At 42.0% G+C, this 12513-nt stretch overlaps 1 protein-coding gene across 3 annotated transcripts in view; it reads left to right on the top strand.

Annotated features, from left to right (window-relative positions):
• The window catches only part of GPCPD1 (glycerophosphocholine phosphodiesterase 1), a 77982-nt gene that overhangs the window by 47091 nt on the left and 18378 nt on the right, over positions 1-12513 (top strand). For all 3 annotated transcript variants that reach the window (XM_040429766.1, XM_040429767.1, XM_040429768.1), the window contains 7 exons: positions 3786-4029; positions 4355-4517; positions 7313-7445; positions 7601-7655; positions 10588-10680; positions 11465-11542; positions 12218-12257. In XM_040429766.1, the coding sequence (XP_040285700.1) occupies positions 3786-4029; positions 4355-4517; positions 7313-7445; positions 7601-7655; positions 10588-10680; positions 11465-11542; positions 12218-12257 (806 nt within the window). The remainder of the gene's footprint in view (positions 1-3785; positions 4030-4354; positions 4518-7312; positions 7446-7600; positions 7656-10587; positions 10681-11464; positions 11543-12217; positions 12258-12513) is intronic.

Raw genomic sequence — 12513 nt, 5'->3', positions numbered from 1 at the left:
CTATTAGGGGCCAGCTGTTCCGTTCCGCAAAATACGGAATGCACACGGACGTCATCCGTATTTTTTTGCGGACTGCAAAATGCATACGGTCGTGTGCACAAGCCCTATAAGTGATAGAAATCACTGACCAAATAACTGAAGCTAAGACTTAATTGCCTGTAGCAACCAATCAGATTCCACCTTTCATTTTTCAGAGCTCCTTTGGAAAATGAAAGGTGGCATCTGGTTGCAATGGGCAACTAAATTTAATTTCATTTATTATACCACTTTTTGATAAATCTCCATCAGTGGGCTGTTTTTTTTTTTGTTTTGTTTTTCTCATTGCAATTATGACAGTTTTCTGGAGTAGTTGCATTGACGAAAATGGTGTTCAGCATGAGCATCGCATTCATTAAGCTCTAGCTCCTTCTTTTTTTTTTTTTTTTTCTCTCTCTCAACGGCTATACATTTTTCTTTTCATGTGTCAGAATATGAGGGGGCAGATTTACGGTTCACTCGTTCTAACTGTTCAGTAGATTTTTGCCAGTTTTCGAGTTCGTGTCAACTACAGTAGATTTTTCGCTTTGCTCATGCTTTTCCATAATGGGGAGACTGTCTATAAACTGACACACTCCCCCTTATTCTCATCTTACTGCAAGTCACTGCTGTGAAGGTTACCTTTCATTCATCAGCTGGTCTGCATAGTGGGTACGGCCATGGTGAGTACTTATCCCGCTATATAAGGGTCCATAGAATGGGTCCGGATCCGTTGTGGAACAAATCCGCACCCATTCATTCTCTATGGGTCCGGAAGAGATGCGGACAGCACACAGTGTGCTGTTCGCATCCGCATTTCCGGAGCGGGGCTCCGATCTTCTTGTCTGCAATTGCAGATAAGAATAGGCAGTTCTATGGGGGTGCTTGCCGGGTGTATTGCTGATCCGCAATACACTACGGACGTGTGAATGGACCCTAAGTAGGACTCCAAATACTGGCCACACAGACTTTAGCAGCTGTCGGAAGATAAAACCTTTGGCGGCTCAGTTGGAAGAAGGGTTAAGCAGCGCTCCGCTAACTGTACAAACAGCATTAATTACCTCAGTATACAGGCATATGTACCTGGATGCAAACATTTTGAGTTTTTATGAGAGGCATTAAGGTTCTAAATTCCAAAGACAAGTGATTTTTTTTTTTTTTTTTTTTTTTGTGCATTTCATAAATTATGACTAATGTACAAAGTAAATTGAATTTCAGCACTGAAAATGCTCTTTTTGCTTGGGCCTCACTCACAAAATCTTACTTGCATGACTTCCTCTAAATGCCATTCTTATCATTCAGCATCACATCAATATGTTCTCTTCCTCCTCTGAATCCATTTATACACAGGGCAGGGAAGATTACAGCATTGCTGTGTGCAGGCTGCAACAAAGCCCTACAGATCTATTGTGGCTCCCTGTTAAGGTCTCTTTCACACAAGTGTGTTTACCCCAGGAATTACGCTTCATGTGATGGGACCATTTCCTGGGCCAAAAAAATGCTCCTCTGACCTGAACTCTCAGTATCATAATGACGTGTGATGCTGTGAGTTCCTGACGGCCTGTAGCACTGTACTCTGCCGTGTGTACAGTACAGTAGACTCAGTCATGCTTTGTGTTCCATCTGGGAAATGCAGCTGTCCCATGGAGCATTTTTCCCGGACTGGACACACTCGTGTGAAAGAGGACTAAGAAAGATTTTGTGGGTTAGTCGACCTCTACCCAAGCAATTATTGCATGGATTTTCAGTTTAGGGCTAGTTCACACAGTTTTTTTGTTGCTGCTTTTGGAGCATTTCCCCCTCCAAAATCGGCTCCAAGAAGCGGCATAACCGCCTCCCATTCATTTCAAAGGGAGGCAGCACTTGCATTTTTTTTTCCCATGTGGAAAAAAGGAGCAGTGTGCGCTATCTTAGGGCGGAATCCACACCAAATCTCTCATTGGAATGAATGGGAAGCAGCCAAAAAAAAACTGATTTTGTAGGCAGATTTTCAAAATCCGTCATGTAAACATACCTTAATGTTTAAAGAGCATAAACCACATTGGTAACAATTATTTTTATTGTTTCATTGTGTCTAAAATGAGAAAATCAGCAACTCTGCAAGTAATCTTAAAGGGGTATTCTGTTAAGAAGTAGTTATCCCCTATCCATAAGGATACCTTTTTAGATTGGTGGAGTCTGACCACTGGGATCCCTGCTGAACATGAGAATGGGCACCATATACCCCTGAAACAAATGAGTCAATGGTGCTCCATTCAGCTCTGTGGGACTGCAGCAAGTAGATGAATCCTGCACTCTGCTGTCTCCGGCAGGCCCATAGAGAATGTATGGAGTGGTAGTACTAGTACGTGTGCAGAAACGCTAATCCTGCTGTCACACTCCCTGCCATCTGTCCCCTACTTCTTACTAACATACGGAGAATATCTGTTATGACTACAGGTTCAGACTGTACAGGGTGCAGATAGTGGTCCGTTTTTATTACCATGGGATTTTTTTTAACTAAGACAATTTGCAAAATTGCTTGATTTTTAGATGCATTTAGAACAATTAAAATGATTTTAGCTGGTGGATATAGCATTGAAACAACACTCTCTAGAAGGTCAAATAATGAAAGTTTTGGTACAGTTTGAGTTAGTTTCCGAGATGTTCTCTTTATAGACAGATGACATGCTGGCTTGTATGCTTTAAAAAACACCATCATGTACAGGTAGCAGTTGAAAAACACATGATGGAACTCAGTAATCATCGTGACTCTAATGAGCTTCTACTAGAACTTGGATATTGAAGGCAGCACAGAAGGAAGCTACGGATCCACTTTAACTCCACAGAACGCGTAAAGTTTAAAGGGAACCTGTCATGTCGAACATGGTATCTTAGCTGCAGATAACCTGTTATAGATCAGGAGGAGCTGAGCAGATTGATATATAGTTTAATGGTAAAATTTAACTTGTAATTTATTAATTTATATTCCTGCCCTTTCTGGGCTTTGACGTTAAGGAGCAGGTCCTGTCTCTGTATACACAGTCTAGAGCAGTGGTGGCGATCCTATGGCACGAGTGCCAGAGGCGGCACTCAGAGCCCTCTCTGTGGGCACCCACACCCTGGAAAAAGTCTATGGTGTACCAATATGCCTTTGGACTTTTCGTGTCATTCATCAGCGCAGGGCGCACTATGAACTGCACAGGCAGAGCACTGAATGTAGGCAGGCTATTATAGCTAAATAATAAAGTATATGGAAGATATACTATATTAATATTCAGGTTAAATTGCTGTGTTGGCACTTTGTGATAAATAAGTAGGTTTTGGGTTGCAGTTTGGGTACCCGGTCTCTAAAAGGTTCGCCATTACTGGTCTAGAGGGAAGGCCGTCAGTCACTGATGGGACCTCCTCCTTGACTTCAAATAAGCAGGAATTGAAATGAATAAATTACATGTTATACTGAATCCAATCCATCTGCTCAGCTCCTCCTGCTCTATAACATGCTGCCTGCAGATTGCACTGCATTTTCATGGTGACAGGTTCCCTTTAAACATAGAACCTACACAGATCCACCGGTGATGCCCCTTTCTGTTTTTCTTTAAAGGGGCCGTTGTCACTGAACAGCGCATGGAATTATTATGTAGAAAGTAAAGCTTAGTTTGTTGCATGTGTTTGTTTTTTTTAAGGTAAAGTAAGTATATGATTTAGTAGGTTTGTCCAAAGAGTAGAAAGTCACAGTTCAAAGATGTTATAGGCTTTACAACTAATATTCTTCTATCTTGTGCGGACAGGGTGAAGCTAACATTTGGAGGCCCTGAAGAAGAGGACGAAGATGAAGAGCCAGATAAACCCTCTCCAATTATACTCCCAACAATGGCTAACTCATTTGAAATCTCCTTAATAAGCAATACTGAATTTGTGTCTCGGTACTCACAGCCCGAATGTGGTTATGCACTCCAGCCTGACCGATGGACGGAATTCAGTGTACATACAATGGAGCCTGATAACTTGGAACTGCTTTTTGACTTTTTTGAAGTGAGTGTTTATGTAGATGGACAAGTTAGGCCATGTTCACATCACTCTATTTTTCTAGTCTTCTTATCCGTCAGAAGAACAGAAAAAAAAAGAGAAAAAATGTATCCTGAGGGAGAAAAAAACATCCTGAGTATCTGTTACGCACATTTGGCATCCATTTCACCCATTTCCATCTGAGATTTGTTATTTTAGATGGAAAAAGTCCTGCGTGCATGATGTGAACCCGGCCTTACCTGTATAGGTCTTTGAGATTTGACAGTATTGATCTTGTTTGCTATATGTATGTGTATATAATATGTACGTTTGTTCACTTGTGTATCTGCAGGAAGATCTGAGCGAGACTGTGGTGCAAGGTGATACACTCCCTGGACATGTGGGCACAGCCTGTCTCTTGTCATCCACCCTTATGGAGACAGGGAAAAGTAATGGCGTTATCACACTCCCTATCATGAGTAGGAATGCCAGGCAGACTCTGGGGAAAGTTAGAGGTATGATATGATTTTTAAAATATTCCGATTTGAAAAAATTTTTTGGTTCATGGCCATCTTTTCCGTGGGAAAAAAGCTGAAACTTCACACCACCAGCCTACACTATGATGAGCAAATGAAACACCGAGCCCACTCAGTTTTACGGTCTGACATAATTACTATTCTGAAAGGAGGAACAGCTTGTTGAATAATGTGCCAACTAGTTCAACAGTACAGGAATAGTTAGTCATCTAAATCCATACATTAAAAAAGGCTGAGCTGTAAACTCGGGTGTAACTTGTTTGATTTGCCAAGATTCCTATAGGAAGAAATAGGACACACATGATGTCAAAGAAATCAGTCAATCAAGAAATATCAGTTTGCATACTGCACCCTAGTGTACCGAACGTAGAGTGTTTTTTAATGTGTGTGATTTATAAAAATGATTACAGGGAAGAAAGCGGACGGAGACAAATTGGGATGGGCTGGGGCCAAGTAAAATTTGACTAACACGTCATGTGGCTGAAGAGCACAGTATGGCGATGCTACATTGTGGCAGAAGAAAAGTGAATGGCAATGACAAGTTTCCTGAAATGAAATCCAGCAGGAGTTAATTTACTTTCCCTCCAGTCTTCGTCATTTAGCCCTCTTTCACATGAACAATACAGATTGCATCAGGATCTTTTCAGAGAAAAACTGATTGTTTTGCACTCAAGTTCAATAATTTTATCTTGCAACTGCGTTCAGTTTGTGCGTTTTTTCCATCAGGATTGTATCCAAATCGCATGAAGAATAGCAATCTACATTTCCCAGCAACAATCAGTAAAAAAAAAACTTTTTGCATCCGGATTCCCTCAGTTTTTCATGCAAGCTCCATTCACTTCTGTGGAGCTAGGGCTATGTGAAAACACACAATATAGAACGCTGAGATTTATCTTTAATGTAGAGCTGATGCATGGAAAACGATGTTAATGTACACAGAGCCATTGAAATGAATGGGTCAGGATTCAGTCCGGATGCTGTGCGTTCTCTATATGCATCCGAACGGAAAATGGATTGTGTGAAAGAGGCCTAAATGTCAATGTAGCTTGTGTAATTAGGGCTTCTCTTAGGGCACTTACCGTATTTTTCACTTTATAAGACTCACTTTTCCCCCCCAAAAGTGTGTGGGGGGGAATGGCAGTGTGTCTTATAATGCGAATGCTGACATTTTAACTTTGCTGACATTGATATATATATCGCCGTCCGCTATGCTGCACAGCGCGGCCTGCGATGTATCAGCGGGGAGGAGGCCGGCAACTTGCGGCGGGGCCCGGAACAGTCACTGTACTCCATTACACCAGGCCCTGCACAGCAATCTTCATATGTAAAGTGTAGTCATGTAATCCTAATTAAAGTAGCGCAATCCTCTGCAGTAGGACTTTACTATCAAACTACTGTAGCAGGCAGGCCGGCCGGCAGCGTAATGTCTCTCACTCTGTCACGCGCCTGCTCCTCCTGCTTCATTAATAAAGTGGGAGGAGCAGGCACATGATGGAGTGAGTGACATTACGCTGCCGGCCGGCCTGCTACAGTAGTTTGATAGTAAGTACTACTGTAGAGGATTGCGCTACTTTAATTAGGATTACATGACTACACTTTACATATGAAGATTGCTGTGCGGGGCCCGGTGTATCTGTGGATGACCCCCCCCCATATAACAGTGCGTCATCCACAGATTCTCCCCCCCCCCCCCTCCCCCCATAACAGTGTGTCATCCACAGATCTCCCATAATAGTGTCATTCGGAGACCACCATTAGTTCAAAAGCACGCCTTTTGGTTAAAAAAAAATATATATTTTGTGGTCAAGGCTCCGGGGGGAGTGTTGAAAAGAGGGTGGAGAAACTGGACACGGTAAGACCTAACTTGGCTAGTGGTGTGCCTTTAGCCATGTAACGCGGGTAGCCAAAAAAGGGGGCTAACCCAGGGAGTCTGAGCTGAGGTGAGACTGGAAAAGAGGGAGGGTCGGGTGGGGCACCGCGCGATGCCGACACCTGGGGGAGGCCGTGCGGCCGGCTAAATACCCTATGCCCCTCCCACAAATGCAGGCTTGAAATCCAGCCTGCTATACATATATTCTTATTTTCCTCCTCAAAAACCTTGGTGCGTCTTAGGCTACTTTCACACTCGCGTTTGGTGCGGATCCGTATTGTATCTGCACAGATGGATCCATTTGCATTATTCATTAAAAAAAAAGTCTTAAGTCAAAACGGATCAGTCTTGACTTACATTGAAAGTCAATGGGGGGCGGATCCGTTATCAATTGCACCATATTGTGTCAGTGAAAAACAGATCTGTCCCTATTGACTTGCATTGTAAGTCAGGACGGATCCGTTTGGCTCCGTGTAGTCAGACTATCACCAAAACGCTGTAAGCTGCGTTTTAGTGACCGTCTAAAAAAACGCAACAGAGACCAAACGCAGCCAAACTGATGCATTCTGAACGGATCCTTATCCATTCAGAATGCATTGGGGCTGAACTGATCCGTTTTGGGCCGCTTGTGCCTGAAACGGATCTCACAAGCGGACCCAGAAACGCCAGTGTGAAAGTAGCCTTATAATGCAAAAAATACGGTAATCCACTTCCGGTGCCTGCTGTTAATATATGTGGGGAGAATTCTTGAATGCAGGAAATCAGTCCTGTCTTTTTCAGTTGCTTAATAGCAGCGTGTAAGCAGAATGATGCCATTGGAACTACATCAAATAGTTTGTTTGTTTTTAAGCTGAATTACATATCTGGATTAGTTGATTGAGATTTACATTTTGTTTTATTGTAGTTGACTGTCTTGTCATAAAGCCAATACACGGCTATTCATGTGACATGACCAGGTCTTTTAGCAAGTACTGGAAGCCACGGACACCACTTGATGTTGGACATAGAGGTGCTGGCAACTCTACCACGACTGCCAAGTAAGTTTGATGAAACAGGGGAAAGGTGTTTAATGTGTTCTTTTCTGTTTCTGTGTTGCAGTGTGCATGTAACGGTGTCCTGTGTAGGAACTAGCTAATGTGTATTGGTATATTTGTGAACTTATTGTGTGCATCAACTTGTTTTTGTTTGCTAGGATGGCCAAAATCCAAGAAAACACTGTGGCCTCGTTAAAAAGTGCTGCCAGCCATGTAAGATTTTACTATTTTCAGAATGTAACAATAGTCTTATGTATATGGGGAGGCTTACTGCATACCGATTTTCTACAGCTTTTATTCATTTCTGTAATAGAGTTCTGCAGTAAGCTCCTACGAATGTCGATAGTTTGTAATATACCCTGTAACACCCCCTCAGATATATATATATATATATATATCTCTATCTATAACATTATTCTTTTTTTTTAATCAATCATTAGAAGTTTGCTTCAAAATGTGGCTATGAGGGTCCACTCACACATCCGTGTGCATTTTGCGGACCGCACATCACCGGCACTATAATAGACTGCCTAATCTTGTCCGCAATTGCAGACAAGAATAGGACATGTTCTATTTTTTTTGGAAACTGAAATGCGGACCCGGAAGTGCGGGTCCGCCTTTCCGGATCCGGGCAGCACATTGTGCGACCCCATAGAAATGAATGGGTCCGCAATTGAAGACGTGTGAATGGACCCTAATACTATGTGCCTCTTGCTTTATGGGTAGAGATTGATTTATATTTGGGAGTTGCTGCCTCTATCATTCCCTAATACACAAGTCTGAGTTCAGCAAGTAGGATAAAACAGCAGAAGTCTGTTTCAGCATGAAACCCCATATTACAAAAGAAGATTATATCCATCAAAGGGGTTGTCCGAGTTATGAAAAAAAAATATATAGCACTGAAAATCTGATGGGCAGCAATATATAACTGAGCTAAGCAAGTTTTATTCAAAAAAAAATATCTATTTCCTCATTTCCCTGGTTCTCTTCTGGCCCTTTGTTTACATGCAATAAAAACAATCTTTGCCCCTCCCCCTGCTCTGCTAAGGGAGTGAATACAAGAGCTGCCCTGAGTGACATGTCTGCCTGCTGGGAGACTCTGCAGCATGTTGTATGTGTAGGACTACAAGTCCCAGCTGTATAATGACACTGCTAAGGAAGTGGATACAAGAGCTGCCCTGAGTGCTGGGAGAATCAACAGCAACTTGTAAGTGTAGAACTACAAGTCCCAGCTGTATAATGACACTGCAAATACACACAGGATCTTCCCCCTACCTTCTTGTGCAATGCTCTCTCTAGTCTGTCAGCTCCTGTGCCCAGAATTGTCACTGCTGTAGCTAGCCAGTCTGTGCAGCTGAAGGGGTTAAGAATCCTAGGAGAGAGGCAGTGAAGGGGGGCGTGGCCAGCACAGTGACAACAAACATTATCAGAGCAGGGAGAGCAGCTGACATCACAGGTCATGTGACCCTCAGTCAAATCTGAGAAACCAGCCACTGGAGATAAAGTGAGTGAATTGGAAAGCTGTTACATTTGCCCAGTTAGGAACATAGAAAGAACAAAAAAATCACTCGGACAACCCCTTTAATGCTTATTAGAGGAAAAACTGTTAAGCTTGAATTCTTAATAAACATTAAGAGGGTTTAGCATATTTAAATAGAAGACCTTTCACTATGCAGACAGGATTTTCCATTATTATCATATTTCTGTACTCGTACATGTTGTTTTTTATAGCCAGGCGGCCTAAGATAGCGCAGGGGTCCATTAGACGTAGGCTTGCTCTAATCCCCCTAGGTATGCCACTACTTATTATCGTCATCTTAAAGGGAAGCTGCCATAAGTGTTTTGCTGGCCCAACCAAGATCAACATGGAGTAGCGACAAATCCCCTTAGCAAAACGCTGGGTCACTTTCTTTAACTGACTAAGCTGTGTTGCCAAAATCTTGTATTGAGCAGCTCCAGCGCCGGAGCATTTTGAGTCCTAATGTCCATGACGTCCTGGCTGCTGACTGCAGTAGGAAAAATGTATATAAATCGGTGGCGAGGAGTGTCGGGTAGAGATGAGCGAACTTCTGTTTTAAGTTCGGCGTCTAAAGTTCGGCTTCCGGTTAGCGGAGGATCCCGATATGGATTCCGAATTCCGTTGTGGTCCGTGGTAGCGGAATCAATAAGGACCATTATTGATTCCGCTACCACGGACCACAACGGAATTCGGAATCCATATCTGGATCCTCCGCTAACCGGAGGCCGAACTTTAGACGCCGAACTTAAAACAGAAGTTCGCTCATCTCTAGTGTCGGGAGCTCATGAATATCAGGACTCTTCTGCTGTGTATTTAAGAGTTCCAGCTCTGGAACTGTCCAATACAAGATTTTAGCTGGAAGGCTTAGTTTTGCTAAGGCCGAGTTAACACTTAAATTATTTCCATCAGTTATTGTAAGCCAAAACCAGTAGCAAAGCCTACACAGAGATGAGGTGTCATTTCGATGGGTCTGCAAAAATTGCGGACAGCACAACATGTGCTGTGTCTGCATCTGTATGTCCATTCCGTAGCCAAAAAGATAGAACATGTTGCCCTTAGTTAGAACAGGAGAAAAATAACTGGTGACCAGTTCCCTTTACAAGGGGGTAGAACATCATAAAACATTATTTCTCTTGAATGCATTGGGGGACACAGCACCATGGGTATATGCCCAACTGCCACTAGGAGGCTGACACTAGAAGTAAAAAGTGTTGGCTCCTCCTATCTGGGCTATACCCACTGCAGTCCTGTCTCTGAGCACTACACTCTGTCCTCTGAGCTTGTTGAGGAAAAGATGGTCAGTCAATCCCCAGACAGAGCCAGCTGGGAGAGATGGTACTGGTTCTACGGCACGGCGTAAGAGAAATCAGGATAAAATGTAAACTGATAGTGGCCAATGCCCTACTCTGTTCATTCCTATTAGGTCTCCTACACGTGCACGCACACACAATTGGCTTCTTCTTTTTTTTTTTTTTTTTTTTTTTTTTCATTTTGTTACATTTTTTGTTTTTTTATTGTTTGTTTATTTTTATTTTTTTAGGAAAAAAATTCCATGAACGACTGCTGCGTTTTTGAAAAAAAAATTAAAAATTAAAACCCATAAACTTGTTTTCTCTCCGTCTCTAGGGTGCTGCTTTTGTCGAGTTTGATGTTCATCTTTCCAGGGATCTTGTTCCAGTTATCTACCATGATCTTACATGCTGTATATCTATGAAAAAGGTACATTTATTTGCTTTCTTTATGTTTACTATATGTTGGTAGCATTGTCACTGCCTGGTGTTGAGTAGAAAACAATTCATATGCACAAGTTGCAGTACTGGCCAGGAAATGCACAAAACGACGACTGTACTTTTTATAGGAACACTAAACCTAGTGATGAATGATAAAAGTAAAGAGGAGATTGTCCAGCTGTTTCAGTCTGTGGAACTTTCTGGATGTCCCTGTGGAAAACAATCCTGCACAAATCTTGCAGAGATTTCCATCTGATCTTACATTTGTGTCTGGTGCAGGACATAGCCGGGGGATTGCTAATTTCTTTTAGTGTGTGTGTGTGTGTGTGTATTTTCTATGTTTTAATGTTTCTATAGTCCAGATGTGAAAAAATAGCAATTATCAGTACAATACTAGTGGATGGGGTTTTTAAAACCTCATGCATATGAAGCAGAAACATTCCACAGATCATGCTGCAGATTTTTTACTCAACAGCACGCTCATTCTTGTGAGGAAATGATGAAGTCGGTAGTAAATACACAGCTCAATCAAACTGGAACATATGTGGATTCTGTAGAGGAAGCATCACATACAGTATTTGCTGCAGAATGTGTGGATTAAAACTTCTGAGCGTAGTCTTGTACAGAGATGTTATATTATCGACGAAAGTGGGAGATGCTCAGAAGCTACTCACTAATTGAGTAGTGCTTGGTCAAGAGTGTAGCCAGGCATTTATCACTAAACCGCTTTGCTTAAAATACATATATATATATATATATTTTTTTATATACAGAAAGCTAATGCTGTGTCTGTAGAGCTATTTGAGATTCCTGTGAAGGAGCTTTCGTATGATCAGCTTCAGCTATTAAAGGTAATTTTTTACTTTGTAACATTTCAAGTAACTATATACAGTCAGCTTATGTTTCTCTCAGTGGTGTTTTGCTGCTTCCAAAAATAACACTAAGGGGTTGTTCACAGATTTTGCCCCCGGTATTTTAACAGAGACAAAATTCCATTGGCGGCCATGTGTCGTCTTCCTCCCATAGTTTTTAGTGGAAGGCAGCGCTGCAGCTAAACTGTGGGGCCATGCCAAGAAGTGATGTGTCTCTTTTTGGGGCGGTGTGTGGACAATCCCTGCTTGGAGCCGCGGGGGCTGTCTGCTAGCGGCTTAGCCCGTGAGTGGGTCTGTGGCATCTGAAATGAACAACCACTGCAGTAACAGCTTCAAAATCTGCAGTGTGAATGGGCCCTACATTTAATTGTAAAAAAATACTTTTTTTTTTTTTTTATCCATGCAGTCTGACTGTACATTCCCAAAAAGTTGTATGTTCACCAATCTTTTAATGGGAATGTATAATCAGAAAGAGTTTTTGGTGACATTATTTTTACTGCTCCATTTCACTATATTTTAAAATATTCCTACATATTTTCACACTGCCACAGCTGGAGATGCACATAACCACACGTTTCCTCTGCTACCATGTAAAATCTGCTTATGTTTTGTAAAATGTAACAAATTATTTCAGTTATTTTTGTTTGTTTCCAGCTGGCTCATGTGACTGCCCTAAAGTCAGAAAAACATCATGGTATGTGGAAGTGTGAAATCTATTTTTCTGAATTGTCCATGTGTACGTGTGCCATACTTCACACAGTGCAGAATTTCATGGTTGTGGAGAGTTTGCCCCTTATGATTGTGTGCAGTATGTACTTGACGGAATGCTTTATGATCTTTAAAGTGAACCTGTCACCATGTAATGCAGTGCAGTCTGCAGGCACCATGTTGTAGAACAGGAGGAGCTGAGCAGACTGATGTATAGTTTGTGATAAAATAGTCACCATAAA

The sequence above is a fragment of the Bufo bufo genome, chromosome 4 (genome assembly GCF_905171765.1).
Source record: "Bufo bufo chromosome 4, aBufBuf1.1, whole genome shotgun sequence".
Classification (NCBI taxonomy): Eukaryota; Metazoa; Chordata; class Amphibia; order Anura; family Bufonidae; genus Bufo; species Bufo bufo.
This window is presented reverse-complemented; position numbering and strand designations above follow the sequence as displayed.